This window comes from Notechis scutatus, chromosome Z, assembly GCF_049901735.1.
Source record: "Notechis scutatus isolate UNSWTSFEM ecotype Mainland chromosome Z, rNotScu1.2, whole genome shotgun sequence".
NCBI lineage: Eukaryota > Metazoa > Chordata > Lepidosauria > Squamata > Elapidae > Notechis > Notechis scutatus.
The window spans coordinates 100,906,207-100,926,439 of record NC_142025.1 but is presented as its reverse complement, the minus strand read 5'-3'; the positions used below and the strand labels follow the sequence as shown (position 1 = coordinate 100,926,439).

Here is a 20,233-nt window from a genome sequence, read left to right as displayed (position 1 = left end):
CTACCGTCCCTGTCCTATTGTTTCTCTTATTCTTTTATTTTTCTTATATGTACCCATTTCATGTATTCACAACTATGTATACACTTATACTTATTATCTTGTAAACAATTGGCAAATCAAATAAATAAATAAATAAAATAAATAAATAAAGTTGGCTTGTCGTGCTAAATTATCCTGCCCAATATTTTCTGTCAGTACAAGCAATACAATGATTAGAGACGCTTTTCATCAGGCTGGTCCCTTCCAAATATGTTAGAAATATAACTATCCAGAATTTTAACCAATGTTAGCTATTATACATCTAGGAAGTCAGGTAAAGTAACTACTTTACATACATATTTATCAATTTTAGAAAACTTCCCCAATCCTCCTCCTTAGGCAAAAGTTCCATTCTTATTATTTATAACACTGTAGTCATATCACTATGCTTAGCTATCCCTGGCAGCACCAACTTATGTAAAAAAAAATCCTGTACTGCTGGTCCCTCGTTACATAAACAGCCAAACTTAAATAATGCTAACATTTTTAGAAAAAAAGGGGACAGGATAAAAACAACCTAATGAAATATTGCAGGCAAGATGGTGTTTAGTTATCCCATTTTATTCCTAACCTGTAGAAGGACTTTCAGGTTTTGGCACTTGCTTGGCATGGAAAATTGTCCCTTGTAGATTGCAGAATTGGTCTCGGCAAAATATACACGGGGTGGTCGGCGGTACCGGTCAGCTTCCACAATGTAATCCAGCTCTGAAGCCAAGAAAAAAATGGATCAGGGACATTATCAGCAGCCTAGATCCTAGAATCATTCAGTAATCATTCAAAGTTATGATAGCACTGAAACATGAAACTTATGATGGGTCCTCGAAATTGTAGCCATCACAGATTCCCTGCAGTCTCAGATGCTTGACAAGCAAAATCAATGGAGAAGCCAGCATGAAATTGTAAGACATGGTCACGTGATATCACAGTTATGGTGATTTTTTTAAACAACTGCAACTGGAACTGATATCATAAATTGGCAAAATCATGTGACACTTCACTTAACCACACTGCTTAGGAATGGAGGTAGCGGTATCAATTGTAGTTTGTAAGTGAGGACTATATTGTAATGTCATACTTAATTCGAATCAAGGGAATGCAACAAAAAACAAATATGCCACTAAAGATATTGGTAGAGAAACTGGTTCTCCTACAGTAAGGATAAAAATTCCAGGGCCAGCAGATACCCTCCAACCCTCTTTCTTTACAAATGAATTCTCCTAAATGGAACAAATTTTCCTACTTCTACTCACTGATAGTTTCCTTGTATTTGGGATCTCCAGCACTTTGGGAATAGGAGAAGCACAGCTCTATCTTCATGCTGCAAATGAAAAGATAAGAAGGGAAAGGAGAAAGAAAGAAAAACCAAGATGCTCAGTAAAAAATATGCAGGGACAGATAACTGAAATTCCTCCAAAAACAAAACCCAAACCCAAAGTGCCTTGCCTTTATAGAGAAACACATCAACCTAAATTCAAAGTCACATGGCATAACACAGGAAGCTCCAGCCTTGGCATATCAAAACTATAGCAACTGCACTTGACTTCAGAGGTGGTATTCAGCAGGTTCTGACCAGTTCTGGAGAACCGGTAGCGGAAATTTTGAGTAGTTCGGAGAACCGGCAAATATGACCTCTGACTGGAGATTTTACAGTATCCTTCCCTGCCACACGCACCAAGCCACACCCACAGAACCGGTAGTAAAAAAAAAATTGAATCCCACCACTGCTTGACTTATATTAGGATGTCCTTTATATCTGGTAATTAACCAGGGCCAAACTTTTAGATGGATCGCTCTGTGTGGTTTGCAGCAAGGAATGATGTTTCAGAGGCCAAAGCTTTCTTTGAAAAATCAATTCTTGCTAAGAGAAGAGGAAAAAGTTATTTTTTTCATGCAAGAGGAAGATTGCCTCCCCCCCCCCACATCTGCTTTGAATCAGAAAATTGTCAAAGCTATTATTCTGTCTATTTTAACCAAGGACAATTTCATCTTATTTATTTACAGAGTTGGCATTGTACAAGGGAGCTTTTCCAATTTGGTGCCCAGGAGATGTATAGAGACTGCGATTCTCAGAATTCCTGGTCATCAGCCTCTGGACAGCACCAGGCTAGGAAAGGCTAATTTTAATAAATAATTATAATTAACTAAAGAGGAAATGTTACATGCAAACAATGCTATGACAATCCACTTTAGAGAAGCGATGCCCCTTTTGTTCATGTTTTCACACTCTTAACGATATCTTTTCATTTTGATTCAGTGCTACTTCATATTTTCTTAGAAACTGACTTAAGAAAAGCTAAGAAATGTGTTCAGTGCGCAGTCATATCTGACAAATCGGATATTATTTTATATATGCCATCTCTGCAGTGATATTTTTGAGGAAAAATTGCTAACTAAAACAGAAAGGAACCAACATGAATTTAAAGTTGGAAAAAATAGAACTAGACAAAATAAACATTAATAAACCCCATCACCCTTAAACTAAGCCTTAGTTTAGAAGTTACAAATGCCTAACACTTCCAGATGTTGACGAATGCCAACTCCAAAACTAATGGCATGCTGGATAGAATTATTGGAGGAGGGAAACTAATCACATCTGGTGGATTAAAATTCCTCCAGCTGGCTTAAACCTGAAATAACTTGCATCTTATCAAGTCCTTTATCTTCTATGGGACAGGATGCCCTGTTCCAAAAACAAATCTACACGTCTCTTATTCAACTTTTATTCTTAAAAAAAAATCAAGCAAGGAAAAGGACTCCACAATGTCCCCAATACAGCTTGCTCCAATGTGGCCTTTTACTCTGATTGCCAGATGTTTTTCTCATTCAAACTTAACTTGAATCTCACCACATTTTGTATAAACATTCTTGTTTCTCCTCCCTGCTCTTGGTGGGGAGGGCAAACAATTGTTCTCCTAATTCTTTCCAACATCCTCTAAAATAAACTGAAAGTTGGCAAGACGCTGCCCTTTCATCTTCTTTCTGTAGGCTAAATATATTCAGTTGTATCATATTTGTGTTGTCACACACCTTGAATATCCGTGTATTCAGGCATATAAAAATGAAAAGAACATTTATAAGGATGTTATTACCAAGAGTTTTGAGTACATTTGCTTGGGTCCAGAGGGCTTGGAGTAACAGTAAAAGTCTTGTTTAGGATATTGATCACTGGACGGGCTCTGCAGAAAGGGAAGGACAATAAGCATAAGGGAAAACAACAGTGAAATGAATTAATACATTTTTAGTGGAAGTTTTTAACATAAAAAGTAATACAAACTAAACTGGAATAAAAGGAAAAGTTCAGAAGGTGCAGAAAAAAGAAAAGGAAAAGGAAAAAAGACAATAATAAAGAAGTAATGTCCGGCTTTCACCATAAGCCAATATAATAACTTTTCGCTCTCTTTTAAAGTTACAAATAAAAAAAAAACCTCCTCTTATCTTCATGCTTAATGGCATTGCATGATTTGATATTTCATCAATCTTTGACATTCAAGGTAAGTTTTCAAAGCTTTCGCCACCAGCTAGTTTGGAAATGCCATAAAGAGCATCGTCCAGAATTTATTGTAGCAGCTCTTTCTCATCAGAATCTTTTCTTGATTTGTTTTTTGCATTCCCGGTTTGGTGATGTCAATTTTATTTATCTTCCTTGCCTTCAAACTCTATAATGTCTATGTCACTTAAAAAAAAAAATTTGCAACATCTTGTAAAAAAATGTCCAATGAGATTTCTATACTTTTTTCAAATTTTAATTATTAATATCCCAGTGGTTAGCAATCAAAAATCTCTTTAAGATAGGAAAAAATTATAGCCAGCTTAGCCATTTTATTTCTTTTCTGCCTGCTTTTTTAGTTCCCTCTAGTGTCCATTTGCAACTTTCATCAAGACTCAGTTCTGATATGGGTTCTTAAATCAAAATCTCCCCCTCAATTATTTTTACTTTTTGTCATTTGTATATTATTTTAAATTCTTAAGCCTCTGTTTAAAATTTCTTAATTTCAGAGAAGGTTAAACTCATCAGATATCAATTTAAGCTTGCCATTCTCAAGGTATCTAATATCCATAAAATGCTTAAATTGAAAATTTCTAAAATTGATTAAAACATGAGTTTGGCTATCTTAGTGTCCCTATTAAGGATCCCCTGGAGCTGAAAGCAAAGACGTCATCTCCCACAGCTTCTCGTAGCAAGGAATTATCTTTCTCCAGAGAGCTTTGAAGGACCAATCTATGGCTTTCTTTCATCCTACACAACAGCTGTCATTTCTGCTCATTTGTGAAGACATCTTCAGTCAGCCATGAGTCACAGCAGAAGCCCACCAAGTCAATACAGAATAGAGTAGAGTAGAGTAGAGTAGAGTAGAGTAGAGTAGAGTAGAGTAGAATAGAATAGAATAGAATAGAATAGAATAGAATAGAATAGAATAGAATAGAATAGAATAGAATAGAATAGAATAGAATAGAATAGAATAGAATAACAGAGTTGGAAGGAACCTTGGAGGTCTTCTAGTCCAACTCCCTGCCTAGGGAAGAAACCCTACACCACTTCAAACAACTGGTTATCCAGCATCTTTTTAAAAACTTCCAGAGTTGGAGCATTCACAACTTCTGGAAGCAAGTTGTTCCACTGATTAATTGTTCTAACTATCAGGAAATTTCTCCTTAGTTCTAAGTTGCTTCTCTCCTTGATCAGTTTCCACCCATTGCTTCTTATCCTACCCTCAAGTGCTTTGGATAGCTTGACTCCCTCTTCTTTGTGGCAGCCCCTGAGATATTGGAATAATGCTATCATATTTCCACTAGTCCTTCTTTTCATGAAACTAGACACACCCAGTTCCTGCAACCATTCTTCATATGTTTAGCCTCCAGTCCCCTAATCATCTTTGTTGCTCTTCTCTGCACAACATCTTTTTTACATTGTGGCAACCAAAACTGAATGCAGTATTTCAAATGTGGCCTTACCAAGGCATTATAAAGTGGTATTAACACTTCACGTGATCTTGATTCTATCCCTCATCTTGATTCTATCCCTGTATTTATGCAATACAGATTACTATTACTATTAATTTTCTCATCACTCCTTATCACCCATCCCCTCCCACTTGTGTCTGTATGACTGTAACTTTGTCGCTTGTATCCTTATGATTTATATTGACTGTTTCCTAGTATGATTTGATTGCTTATTGTACCCTATGACTATCATTAAGTGTTGTACCTTATGATTTTTGACTCTTGACAAATGTATCTTTTCTTTTATGTATACTGAGAGCATATGCACCAAGACAAATTTCTTGTGTGTCCAATCACACGTGGCCAATAAAAAATTCTATTCTGTTCTATTTTAGTGCATTAATAAAATAAATGATCCCTAATCATGAGGGTGATTTCAATTACTCGGTGGTGAAGAAAACGTGCTGTTACATGCGATCATTTGTTCCTTTCTCCAGGACATGATTTATAAAAGTGCGATTCTTTTGAATCAGAGTAATTGAAAATACAGTCTTCCTCAAAATGATGTTCCCTAGGTAAGAGGCACATTGACTTCCATATTCTATCAATCCACCATGACTGTGAATAGTTGAGGACACCAGGCTGGAAAGACTGCCCTAACAGAGAGATTGGAATTTCCTTCTTCTTAAAATAGATTTTCCTTTTTCAAAAAAATTAATCAGAATGAATAAATAGGAAAAAAACAACAACCCAAGACTGCTTTTAGCTCCTTTTACCACACTTACCTGAGCAGCAAGATATTTTCTGAAAGAGTTCCCACCAGAAGATCAGGATAAGAATTTTCATCCACATCCATTCCACCACTGAAGGAGTAGCCAAAGGTCTTGATGACAGGATTAAAATCTTCCCCACTAATGATCTGCAAAGAGGTGCCAAAAGTGAAAGGCAAGAAGGGTATTTACAAACAAGACTAAGATCCATGATGATGGAGCTGTTGGTGGCCAAGCATATATGAATGAACAGTAGGACTGGTATTAACATCATTAGGTTAGATTGACCTGTAACAATTACAAAAGAGTCTTGAAGTTCACAAATATAATAAGATGCAATATATGCAATTGGAGGCAAAGAAATCGTAGCCAGGAAATGATGACACCATCACTGAAAAATAAGAGTCTGGGGCTTCAAATGAGGGACAACCAACTGCTTCTCCCAGTCTCAAAGTGGGAGGAAACCTGGTACCTTGCAGGAAACCTGATACCAATCTTGTATCTGCTTGAGATTAGAGATAGTTGGTCATTGCTAAGGGTGACCAGTTGGTGTCACATGCTAGAAAATTGAAGGCTTTCCCCAAAATAAAAAAGGAGGCTATAATTACCAGCCATATCTCATCCAACAACTGTATTAACCTACTCATTGTGGTCTTTGGCTGCCAAACAATTTTCCTGAAAGTAACTGAACAACGTGGGGATATGCTGCACATAAACTTACAAATATGCTTTACCTGAAGAGATAAAGACAATAAAGAGATAAAATGATAAATATGCCTTTACCTGCTGTGGTTTATTAGCAAGGCCACCTACACCACTCTGGTAGATGTATACTTTCCCCGAACCTTCATAGGGTGCCCCAATGGCGATATCTGAAAGGGAAGAGTACAAAGAAGAAGAACTTTCATTTTTATGAGATCTCACAGTTCTCATTATACTTCATCTAGATAGGTTTCTTTTTTAGGTTCCCACTAGAACTGTATCAAATGTACTTTAACATAACTTTTCAAAACAAGTATTTGTATTACTTCCCGTCACTAGTCAAAAATCTAACAAGGAACTTTTAGCTTAGCCCTTATAATAGTTGAGTCACTACTCAAAGGGAAGCTTGAAGGAATTCTGCTGAGAAAGTAATTGCAGGTGGCCAGTATAAATATAGATTCTTGACAACTAACTAAGAAAAAATCAATGCCTGTGTGTGTCTATGTGTGTCTTTATCTGAGTCTCTCTGTGTGCACACGCATGGCTGAATTATAACTATGAAAGGAATTTGTTTCTCTTTTCCTGATATCAGATGTATTGTACAAATCTTCATCCAGTTTTTTTCAGGCCCAAAGAACTAAGAATGACATATAAAGTTACTTGCCTATAGACAGAATATTGTCAGATTAAAGCAATTATCTGCATAACTATAGATATACTCTGTGAACTGCTAAAGAGGCTTTGCCTTCTTTCTGCCTACTAAACATTCCAAGCTTTGTCTCTTTACCTTCTGGGAGTGAATCCTTCCCTCCTACTATTCCAGGCTACACTCTGTCACATTGTTCAAATTTACAAGTTGTGCTGAATGAGCGGAATTTACAACCAAACCTTGAAATTCTAATAGTTGTCTACTTTATTGTGTTTTGCCTATAATAGCAGAATTTTCCCAGACTGCTTGCCTTGGGAACAAACAGATAAGGTTCCATGGAACTTAGGGGAGGTTAGGTGTAAATTTCTTGCTGCTGAACAATGACCTAAGGATAATTCCCTACTTGATCCTTCCTTCATACCTGACTGGCAGTTTCCCAACACAAACAATGCTTTAGACCAGATGTCTCCAAACTTGGCAACTTTAAAACTTGTGGACTTCAACTTCCAGAATTCTCCAGCCACCCAGAATTCTGGGAGTGAAGTCCACAAATCTTAAAGTTGCCAAGTTTGGGGACCCCTGCTTTAGACTATATAAAAGGGCACAGTCCAACAAGATGTGCTTCTATAAACAGTAAAACATAACACTGTACAATTGCCAAAAAAAAAGTCTAACCTTGAAAATCATCTTTGTTAATGTCGCCAATGTGAGCCACAGAGAAACCAAAGGAAGAATCGCTGGGTCCAGTCAATGTGAGGTTGGGATGGCTGGAGAATGCTCCCCCAAGGTTCATGTACACATAGACAGCCCCACCCTTCTCCTCCTTCTGGTCAAAGTAGTGTGGTGCTCCAATGATTAAGTCCTGCCATCTATTAATGGGGAAAGGTAGATGCGTCATTTTTACCTAAAGATCAACATAAAGTGATTTAATACTTCTTTCAAGTTCTCCCTCCCACGGACTCACCCATCACTGTTGAGGTCAGCCACAGCAATGGAACTGCCAAAATAAGAACCCACTTGCTTGCCAAGGAGCAGCAGCCTCTTCTGAAGAACCTTGCGACCAACACTTGCCATCACGAAGACGGCTCCAGTATGATTATAGCGAGGGGCCCCAATAATAAAAGAGAACTCATCTTTATGCAGTACGTCGGTGCTTGCTTCTGTGGTGTATCCTATTAACATGAAGTAACAAACAGGTTCTATGTTTGATCTCCCCTCTTCAAAGAGAGAGGGAGGGAGGGAGTTCGCCTCACTTTTATTTATTTGTGGATTTGCGGCAGCATATTAAAAACACAAAAACAGCTACAAACATAAAATCAGACAGACAGACCCAATTAAAATAATCTGATTAATAACAAAATCAACAAAACAGGGGTCTTAAACAAATCATAGACATCAATACCAGGCCTGGGCCAAAGCCAAGTTTTCAAAACTTGCCAGAACTTTACAGAGGGTGCCATCCTTATCTCTTGGGGGATGCTGATTCAGAGCACCAGGGCCCACAACAGAGAAGCAGAGGTAGTATCAGCAGGTTCTGATCAGTTTTGGAGAACTGGTAGCTGAAATTTTGAATAGTTCAGAGAACCAGCAAATACCGCCTCTGACTGGCCCCACCCATATCTATTCTCTGCCTCCCAAGTCCCAGCTGATTGGCTGGGTCTTCTTTTGTTGCCCTGCACAGAAGAATGGAACTGGAAAGCAGGTTAGTGGGGCGGGGTGGTAATGGAGATTTTGCAATATCCTTCCCCTGTCATGCCCACCAAGCCACGCCCACAGAACCAGTAGTAAAAAAAATTTGAATCCCACCACTGCAGAGAAGGAACACTTCTGAGGTCCCACAAGATAGCAGCGTTTAATGGATTGGAGAAGAGACTTGGAGGAACCCACTTGGTGCAAGGATAGGCTCCAGCACAAATAAATGAACACAAATCAATCAATCAATTTACACACTGACTGGCTGGATTTAGATAATTTTATTTTCAAGGGCATAGATTTAGGAACGAACAAGCTTCTTGAAAGTACTCATAAACCTCTGCTTCTACCTATATGTGAAGTGGCATGTAAATTAAGCAATCTTCCATTAATTATAATTTCCCTTTTGAAATAAGCCATTGAAGAAAGCTGGAATTTGAAGAATGGCCTATTAACTTGAGTTATTTCAAAATTAAGCCATTGTTTTTAATGATAAAAAGCAGAGTAGAAAAGCTTTAAATACATATGTAAATGTAATATGATTTCATTCTCAGTTTAGCTGTTCTGAAAATATTAATTATAATTTTCTTGTTTGGCCAAGAACTACATTAATCTATTTACATTCTAAATCAACTGAACCTGACCATGATATTGTACTGCACATCAGTCTCTGATTCTGGAACAAAGCCTGGTGACAACTAGACCTTTTTAATGGGGAAAGCTCTCCATTTTAACCCTTCCTGACCTCGAATTTTCTAGTCTGAGTATGGAGCAGACCCGGTGTTCAAAGTCCAGTTTCAATTGAGATGTTTTCATTAAGAAATCTCCATTTTGAAGACCCAGAAAGGAAGCTCAGAAAGCTTTGACCCATATGAAATTTGCTTCTTCTCTGGAGCCCTTTCTATTTAGGGAATCGGCCATGAAGGTTTAAAAATGAATCGATGTCAAGCATCTGTGGCCCATCATATATTTAAATTATGCTATCTGTTTTCAGCATGCTGAGAGACATTTGACTATGAAAATACTACATATGATACTACATATCACAAATTATTTCTATGATTTCTATTTTTAGTCTGGTGTGTTCTTGTCAATTACATGTTCATATCTTATAGGACCAAGGAAGCGTGCTTTCTCTATCATAGCTGCTGCGCTCTGGAACAATATCCCTCCCTCCTCTCCCCCCAGGATATCCACAGCTCATATCTTCATCAAGACTGGCCCGCAATGCAAGACTGTGAGCCTCTGTGGAGCCACTGTCTATTTGAATTTCATTGCGGCTGTTTTGTTTGGGCAGTTGTTTCAGTTGTGTTTGGGTTGTTGTTGTTTTTTAAGCTTATGAATCGGATAGAGTCGTTTTGGAGCCTAAATCATATTTTCAGCCTGACAAAGTGAGAGTCAAGTGCAATTACCTAGGTAAATGTGTCTAGTTTTCCAATCTGGGTAGGATAAATCCACTTGGTCCCAAACCCCTGGGTAGCTCACGTAAGCTGTTCCTGTGTAAACAAAAGTGCAAAATTCTGATAAAATACAAATCAAAACCCACTATACCTTTTAATGTTATTTGAAAAGATTGTTTCCTTTCCTCCCAAGCTCTCACCTCAGTCATATCCAGCAATTAATTTTCAAAATTGCTGGATGGGAAATATGATTAAAGGCTTCTGTCTCTGCTTTTAAGAGAGCCATGTGGGGCTGAGAGGGGTTTTAAGTGTTAAAGAAAAGGAGGAGTGATATCTTCCCCAATGGTCCTCACACATTCTCACACTGGCAGAAATACAAATCCTTAGGCAGATGTGCTTCAAACAATGTAGAATGTTTTCATGTTCTGTTGAACAATTACCATGTCCACAGAGACAATCCCTGAATATGCAAGGAGATGGATGAGAAAATTACATTTTTCAATGTGTCCATTTTCAAACACCAGAAAAGGCCTGAACAAGTCAGTATTATTTTGAATTCATGCATTACTCTGAGATAGTGATAATCAAATTCTTCTCTCTCAACTGCTTTTTGTTGGAATGCAGAGAGTATAAGGGTTTGGAGATTTATGAAGGGCCTTATGGAGAAGGAGAGTAGGGGGAGGGGGAGGAGGAAGGGGAAGAAGAAAAGGAAGAGGAAGAAGAAAAAGAAGAAGAGGAGGAGGAGGAGGAGGAATTGGAGGAAGAAAAATTGGAAGATACATGCAGTAAACAAGCATGTCTGAAAAGAACAATGGAGAAAGAAGGGAATTGAAGGGAATAGAAAGGCTCTTCTACAAGCAGAGAAGAAGGAGCAGAGAGAAGTAAAAAGTTTAAGTTGAAGGAAAGCTGCATGAAAAAATCAAAACCAAGCGGGAAATGGAAGAATCAGGTATTTCAGGGACCTGTGAAAAGACTGAGATTCAGAAGCAAGAACCTGATAGAAGGAAAGAAAGTTCAGGTGATATGAAAGGGAACAAACTGAAAAAATGGGAAATGGGCTGAAGGAGGCAGAAAGCTGAGATCAAGGAAGAAAGGGATTGCGCTGAAAGCAAAAGACATGGGGATAATTATCTGGGCTATGCTTGGACAATATGGATGCCAGTCAGAATCTTCTGCTCTTAATCGACTTCTGTAGGTTGGCAGTTGACGTTCAGTTATTTTCTAAATGGGTAAAGGAGACAATCTTCTTCTGTCTTTTTCATTTTTTTTTAGCTAAAAAAAATGTTGTGGAGGGAGATTCAAAGCGATATAATCAAAATATAACCACTAATGGCCAGAATGACTTTATCTCAGCCTCCACTTTTTTCTGCCTCTTTTTCTCCCTCAACCAACTGGATGTGAGGAGAAAATAGTAAAAGGGTGTGAAAAATGACATTTGAAAGAAGTCCTTACTTGCAGAGCTGTACTAGCAATCTTGGAGTAGGTGAAAAATCAACATTTCAGTCAATACTTATTCAGAAGACAGTTAACTATGCTTAGCTCTCTCCCTTTTTCCAAACAAATATGTTTAATTTTAAGAATCTTAGTCCATTCATTTATAGCAACAGCAACAACAATAATAATACTTGGTTGATTAATCATTAACTCATATCAGAATTTATTGCAACTAAATTATGCCTTAAAACTATTTGAGACTGACACATTTGAAAGGCATAAAACAAAGTAGGGAAAGGCAATTAGAGCCACAAACCTTGCCAATGGTAAGCTCCCGGAGCTCCAAAATAGACAAAGTTGTCTGTGAAGCCACCACTGATGCCCATTTGGCACATGCCTGTATTCTCCAAATCTTGGTTGGCAGCACACATCTCATTATAAGTTTGCCACGAATCGTTCACCTGATGACGCAAATCATTGCTATGGATATAGCATGTTCCTACCATACGCCTATGATGTTCACTGTCAAAAATCCGAGTGTATCGGTGAGCACAAGCCTTGAAAAATAAAATAAAAATAAGATTTTAGTCTGAAGTGAAAAAGAGTAAGGAATTCCAGGTACTATGAAAGACACTCTGTACGGTTTACACATCCGGGGTGGGATTCTACCAGTTCGCACCTATTCGCTAGAACCGGTTGTTAACATTCTAAGCAGTTCAGAGAACTGGTTGTTAGAAGAAATTACTGGCCTAATCCTGTAAGGAAGGCAGGAAGGAAACATTCTGGTGTTGCTTACACAAACTGCCTCTCCGTTAACCCTTATTACATTTTTGGCAGGACTAGACATCCTGTCTCAGGAACATCTCTGGAGGTTTTCCCCCCTCCTTTGCTGGTACTTTGCTTGTGTGGAATGACCATTCAAGTTACAATGGCACTGAAAAAAGTGACTGATGACCATTTTTCACACTTACGACTGTTGCAGCATCCCCACAGTCATGAGAAGCCAGGCGAGGAGATGCATGCCTCAACGTGAGTGATACTGAGTTGACCACACCCAGCCAATAACATGACCACCAAGCCATGTCCACCCAGTCACATGACCACCAAGCAATGCCCACCACCTAGGCCACGCCCACAGAACCGGTTGTTAAAATTTTTGAATCCCACCCCTGTACACATCCCACCATACCACACGTTTTAAAATTTGTTAGCAATACCACACTGTTATAAGACTTTATACTTCGTATTAAGTGTTAAATCAGAGTTTAGAAATCACAGTGCTTGGATTTTTGCGGTATCCTAAATCAAAACCAAAAGAACCATAAAATATTATGATTCAGGGAAAAAGCATTCCGACTTGAATCCTCATTCATATGAGATGGAATTGAGCTCAGTTCATAATCAAACTTGAGATAACCATAACATTATCTTAAGCTTTTCTGTTGGAATAAAGAGGTTATGCACTGTCACTACAAATAAATGTTAGTTTTGTTGAACACTGTTCAAATTGTGATTTGAAAGTCCTAGAATTCTTTCTACACAAACAACTTCAAGAATCAGCTATATCCACTAAATAGTACCAGGGAAGAAAGGAAATAGAAGGGAAGTGCAATTATGCAATTTTCTTGAGAAAGCTTGACTCCCTGCAAAGGAATTCTGCAGATGACATCTTCTGTTATGTGGGAGACAACTGGCCCAAGTGAAACTTGTTCTCCAAGACCATCTTGCTTTCCTGCACAGAGCTGTTTCTTGAATTTCAGCTAATTCCTCCTGAAAATGTTTTTGAAAGATTTAAAGGTGCTGATGTGGCAGAGGATCAAAACGGCCAAGAGCTATTATTGCCTAGAAGGTAGAAGTGGAGGTGGATTACATGTGGGAGGAAAGGCAGTGATAAAGCAAGAATTGTGTGCCTGTCTGAAGAATATTTTTAATGATGAGAGGTGCTTCTATAATACTGTAAGAAGAGACAAAACACGTAAGGAAAATTTCCACGCTCAGATGAATGGAATTTGACATCTTATCCCTAAATTGATAGGACAAGCTTGCATTCTGACTCACTGAGCACCACATCATGGACACATCAGGGCATTCTTATTTTCATCTATTCAACTTTGCGGATTAACGATATTTGTTATTGGTCTTGAGATATCTTCATTTTTAAAAAAATCTCAGGTCAAGATCAGATAACATGCTACTACAATACTAATAAATGTTGGACTGCTTATATTTCTCTTTTGTATTTTCTTGAAATGGCCTTATGCTCAGATTATTTAAGACAAGTTCAGAACTCAGATAGCTGCCTTAGGCCTAGAAAAAGGTTCTTCCCCTGACTGGCTCAGAACACCTACCCTAAAAGTTCTCAGGTTTGGTCCCTAAATCTTATCAGGCTCTCTTTATCCCAGGATTAAATATTCTATACTGTGGAGGTTGCCAAGGTAGACTTCTGGGATCCTATTTTTACTATGTTACGATAGGAACGTATAGTAGACATTCCTGGGATGAAAGCACAGGACAGGCTGGTTCTGATTGAAAAAGACTATTCTGCAAATACATGGGTTCCAAGTCATGTATGGCTTTAAAAATTAAAGCCAACTTTGAGTTGGCCCTGGAAGACTACTGGAAGCCAAAGCAGCAACCTCAACATAAAAGTCACATTAATGAACCTATCTTCTCCTGTCAGCAATTTGCCTGCTTTACTTTGAACCAACTGCAACTTCCAAGTCAACTTTAAAGGTTTTGAATTTGTCTCTGAATTTCATCCCTTTGATTTGCCGAATCATAAATTGCCGGTTTAAATTATCAAATCCTTTTTGAGCATCCAGAAAAACAAGGGCCACTTGTTTTTCTGGATGTTCTTCATAATATTCTAATATATTAACTACCGTTCTAATATTGTCTCTTATTTGTCTTGATGGTAAAAATCCATTCAGGTCAGAGTGTATAATCGTGTTCAGTATTTTCTCATCTTCTTAAGGGTAGTTTTATATAGGGCAGGTAGAAGGTGATCTAAGCACAAGGAAACATTCTTTGTCCACAAAGGAAACCTTTTGGTTAGATCCAGCAAGCCTCTGTTAAAAGTTGTATAGGTTTTCCCTATCAGAGTTCTGAAGTAGTTATGGAGGAAATGGTGGGGCATTACATGGGATAAACAACAAGAAAGCATAGGAAAACAGGACAGCATATTTTTGGTCCAGTTTCCCACACCACTGATTCTCCCCAATTCAAAACATTAGCTCAACAGATGACTTTAAGGTAGAAGGGAGGATTCAAAGGCAGCAGAAATAATCTCCTCTCATACATATTATACTCACCATTACTCGACCATAAGGTTTACGTTGGCTTGCTACTACTACCCCCAGCCACATGTCTTCAACAATATTATTTTGTGGATCACCTAAAAGTACAGGGAGCCAAAACAAAAACAAAACCCCCAAAAGATAAATATGATTAGAAAAGGATCCACTTTCTTGCCATATTTCCTTTTTTATAGTAATTTTATTAAACATCACAATTGCAACAATAAAAACTAATACAAACTAAAAGCATAAAAGAATAGAAAGAAAAATAGTTGCAAAGAAGAAAAATAGAGAAGTAGAAAAGAAAAAATAATATAGGAGAGAAATGAAAAGAAATATATAAAGAAATGACTTCCATCACAAGTATAAACAATTTTAATAATTTATCAAAAGTCACTTTGGTTCGCATATTTCTTTTTGTAATCACTTTTGGAAATCGTTTGCTGCTTTTCAGCTAATAGAAACTGGTTTTGCATTCACAGGTTTTATAGCACCAGGTAAGTTTCCTTCAATTCTTATTTAAAGAACTTTTAAATGTAAGTTTAAGTACTTAAAATATTTTTAAAAAGCAGCAAAAGGGTGATTAAAAGATTCATATTTAGATAATTTAAAAGACTGATTTTAGAAAGCTACATACAGAGTAAATTTGAAATAAATGTGGGCATTATAAGAATCCTTCCTATAGGAAAATGCTTTTGTTTTGAATTTAAATAACTATAAGACTAAAAATTGGACACTAGAGGGAACTAGAAGTAAAGATTACAATTAAAGAAGAACACTGGAATCCAATTTACAAATACAAAATGAAGTAAAATATTTTAACATTTTTAAGGATATTTTTGAACTATAGGTCTGAACTTAATTTTAAGATTTTCTGCCATTATAGATAGATTGTGCTTGTTGTTAAGTTGTTAAGGAAGAGAAACACGTTTTAACTGACAAGATTGAGACTTATTTGAAAAAGGACTTAAAAGAGACTTATTTGAAAATAGATTTAAAAATGACAGGCTACAAGAATGACGGGGAAAAGATGTTACACCATATATAGAAAGTAAATTCTCTGATGTTTTAATAATTAAAAAGGATGCACAAACATCAAACCAAGAGAGTGACCTGGATAATTTTCCTATATCAGATTTACGAAAGAGGCTTGTAAAGTTTTGAAGAATTTGGTGAAAAAGATCAAAGAAAAATGAAAGGAAATCAAGTGCTAAGACATTATTTGAAGGGACTAATATCAAGACTGGTAGAAGTAAAGGGAAGGCTTATAAAGTTAGATTATTTGATCAAGGTTAAAACAGACGTGTTGTTATCACTGATAACCGTTAATAGATTTTGCTTACTTCAGGACGGAATTGAAATGGCTTTAAGGATTTCTTTACAAATAAGAAATAGGATATGGGAATAAAAGATCATTTGTTGTATTTTAAAAGATGGTGATAAACCACCCCCTGTCAAATTCCAAACCCCAAATCAGTCCTTTAGAATTAATTTTCCTCAGTCTTTCTTCTACTAAGGGAAGTCCAACTTCATAACTGCAAGGAACTTCAATGCTGGAAACAAAATCGAAAATAGAATGAATTTGAAGTCAATCATGCTACAACTACTATGGATTGATGTTGGTCTTAAAAGTGCCACAAACTTTTTGTTACTCAGTGTAATGAAATTAAACAAGCCTATACTTCCTAAAGATATTTCATATTCTGGTCTAATCACTAATCATTAGCCTGCATTATTTTCTATAGTTCATTGCACTCTGTTCAGGTAAGTTCTCCATTTGCACATTTACATACTTTTCACCTGAAAGTCCACCTGTGTACAATCATTGGGAACTGCGGTCAAAGGACAAGCATACATAGCACCTGTCCTTGTTTTATTATCCATCTTGATAGCCACATCACGGGGAGCTCCAGTAAGAATCCTAGAGGGGGCAGAAATATTATTTTGGATTACAAGAAATAGAAGACAGATTCTTCATAACAGTGTGAAAGCAGCAAATCTTTGTATATTTTATATGCATTGTTCTTATTCTGGTACCCTCAGTGATTTGATAGAGCCAGTAATTATCATGAATAAATCTTCTTGAGTATAGACGGTGATCATGAGAAAATTACAAAAGTAATTTTCCAGACAAGCGGTCACAGGGCTTTATACTGAGGAAGTATACATCAGGAGAAAAAATAATGTTGCAATTTTTTTTTCAGTGGTTAAAAACCACTTGTTCTCTGGAACAAGAGAAGAGTGCTTTTTGGACAGTGCAAAATGCCATTCTCAGGTCACTAAAGAAGCCCAACTAGTTGAAACATGCCTAATATTTATTGGAAGTGGAGGAATCCAATTTAAAAAAATGACTTCCAGGCAAGGATGAACATCTTGGGAAATTAAACACCACTTAGTGTTAAAGACATATTTTCTACTTGTCCCACTTATATCCTGATAGTTCCTCTTTGCATTTGTTTCAAAAAACATATTTAATCCTCCCGGTCTTAAATAAAGCTCCAAGTGGCTCACATTTAAAAAAAAAAAAAAAAAAACACCCTAATGTATAATTAACAATGCACCATCTCCAAAACAACCTATACCACTCAAGACCTTTCCTCAAGATCTTAACAGCTATTATGAGATAGGATAAACCAATATGAGCTAGACCTGGATTAAAAGGAGTGTTTGCCAAGTCACTATGTGTTTTATTACTTTTGAAAGCTCACTAGAGCTCATACAACCTGATTTGTTCACAAAGTGCTTGCCTCTATTCTACTTCATTTTTGATTATACAGTATGAAGCCACTGATTATGACTTAGTTTTCAATATAAACCAGTTAATCTCCTGTATCCACTATCATGGTTAAGTAGTCTATAACAAATCGAGGGTAGGCATATGTATATCATAAAAAACCTTGGGTAACCACACATAATATCGGGCACTGATATCTTAGTTTCCAAAACATAAATTCTTCTAATTTAGCACTTAACCTGACATCATGATCAAACATACTCAAAATCAGCCTAGTCCATTTTCTCTAAATTATGGCCTTTCAACTGTATTGTGGCTACAAATTCCAAAATCCTAACTGGCACCCCAGCTGTGAAATTTTGAGGACTATAATATCAACCCTTTTGATGGGCTGCAAGCACATAAAGGTTTGTTTCTGTATGTAGCTCCTTCTATATTAACAAAATATGACTTTCATCTAAGTACAAAAGTAGCTGGAGTGCATGCTCCCTTGCCTTCCAGAAAACACAGCTGTATTTTTTCAACACTGTGGGCAAAGTTTCTATATTATGTTAGACAGAAACAAGTAAAAATATGCCAAAACACTTAACTATGGCAGATGACATAATATAAAATAAAACATCAAGAGCAAAAGTCACCAAGAAAGGAAGGGATGGAGTGAAAAGAAGCATGATAGAAAAACATGAGGAGAATATAATTATTAAAACCGCCCAATCCAAAACAAAGAGATTTTCAGGTCAAACTCCCAAAAGTCAAAAATCTCTAAATTCTCCAAAGCTTTTACAAGGGCAAAATAAGAACACCCATGAATAACCAATGGTTATTAAAAGAATAGGAGAAACCCAGAGTTTTGTAGCGAGTAGATGTATGCATGTTCATATTATGTATGTGTGTATGTGTATGTATTTTTAAATCAAATGTGTATACTACCTGATTCTCAACTATTTTTCTAATTTTAAACTTATTACTGTGTTTCCCTTGGTTTAACTATGATCTGCCCAAATACCATAACAATGATTTTAAAACAATAAGAAGATCCAAATGGAGATGCATCTTGTTCATAACCTGCATGATATGAAAGGTTATTGGAAAAAAGAAAGATTGGCTCATTGATGTTGCTATTCTTGGTAATGCTATGATTGAGAAAAAACAATGAGAAAATTACCAAATATAGGACTTACAGATTGAATACTTTTGGAAAAAGAAATCCATTATTATACCAATTGTGATTGGAGACCTTGGAATGAGGCCTTGATATTTGGAAATACTGAATACCTTAATTGTACAATAACTATCCTGTTTTGGACTGCCTGCGTTCTTAGATGCTACCTTAATAAATGTTAGGATTTTGGTTAGGACTTGAATAATTAAGTTTCTCTTAAACTGTGAATCTAACTGTAGATTATTCACCCAGTACTGTAACAATCAATAGATGGACAAAAATGCCAAATCACTCAAAACATCTGGCTGACTGTGCAATCAACTATAATGACAACTTACATCTACCTTTGATACCATTAACCAACATGTGCCTATCCAGATCTTTGTGAAGAAATCAATAAGTGAATAAAAATGCAGATCCAGTTTAAATCTGCTGACTATGCAACTAATCATAGCATTAAATTTAAAACTGAATATTTGTTTAATTGATTTGATTTTTATCCCATCTTTATTTTCTATAAATAGCTCCTAGTCTCTTCATGTCTAGGCCAACACCTTAACCACTACATCAAAAATAAATAAATAAAATATGGCAAAAATGGATAAGGACAAAGCAAAGCTTGTTCATTCTCCCTTATCAAAGACCTGGGCAAAAAACAAATCTTCAAGGCCTTTCCAAACAACAGCAGAGTAGAGGACACCTAGGTCTCAGGGGAATTTGAGGGTAGATGTTCTTATATGATTCCAGATGGCAGATGTTGCTAAAGAGAAGGTGAGCTTCTGGGATCCTGATAAATGACAATGTTTAATCATAGGAAATCAGAGTACTCCAGACGGAATTAGAAAGGCAGATGTTTTGGGAGATAGGTGGCTCCTTAAATAATCTGGCCCTATACCAAGCAGAATTTTATAGGTAATAACCTGGATATTGAATTGTATGTGGAAGCAAACTGGCAACCAATATAATTTATGAAGCAGAGGTGTTATGTGGCCATACTACATGGCATACCGAGTGTGGGGCAGAAATAAATTAAAATTTTCTGTAAAGGGAATCATCCCCTTTAGGCCAAGTAGGTGTCTGTAAATCATACCAGGGTGGCAGTTTCATCCAAGATAAGATCATGGATAAGGACAGATTGATTTGGCATTCCAAAACAGCAGCTGAGCAGAGGTTCCAATAGCTAGCTATCGGGGTTGATATCTATCTGTATTTACGTAAACCTATCTATCTCCATAACTGCCTATATCAATATCTGGCAAACAACTACAGAATCACTCACAGAATGCTACTTCTATTTCAGCCCTAACAATGTTCCAGTCCTTTCCATGCTGCAGTCTTAACTGATGGACTCCTATACAGTATATATGCCAGCTAGAAATGAAGGAATCCAGAATTCCTTTCTGGATTACAATCT

General features: G+C 36.8%; 1 protein-coding gene across 3 annotated transcripts in view; it reads right to left on the bottom strand.

Moving 5' to 3' along the window:
* Positions 1 to 20,233, bottom strand: part of ITGA3 (integrin subunit alpha 3) — an 87,930-nt gene that overhangs the window by 30,429 nt on the left and 37,268 nt on the right. For all 3 annotated transcript variants that reach the window (XM_087946730.1, XM_026669690.2, XM_087946731.1), the window contains exons 2-12: positions 16,717 to 16,844; positions 14,939 to 15,021; positions 11,944 to 12,184; positions 10,206 to 10,289; positions 8,066 to 8,273; positions 7,777 to 7,970; positions 6,534 to 6,622; positions 5,766 to 5,899; positions 3,129 to 3,215; positions 1,290 to 1,357; positions 611 to 744 (exon numbers count right to left, since the gene is read on the bottom strand). In XM_087946730.1, coding sequence (XP_087802856.1) covers positions 611 to 744; positions 1,290 to 1,357; positions 3,129 to 3,215; positions 5,766 to 5,899; positions 6,534 to 6,622; positions 7,777 to 7,970; positions 8,066 to 8,273; positions 10,206 to 10,289; positions 11,944 to 12,184; positions 14,939 to 15,021; positions 16,717 to 16,844 — 1,450 coding nt within the window. The remainder of the gene's footprint in view (positions 1 to 610; positions 745 to 1,289; positions 1,358 to 3,128; positions 3,216 to 5,765; positions 5,900 to 6,533; positions 6,623 to 7,776; positions 7,971 to 8,065; positions 8,274 to 10,205; positions 10,290 to 11,943; positions 12,185 to 14,938; positions 15,022 to 16,716; positions 16,845 to 20,233) is intronic.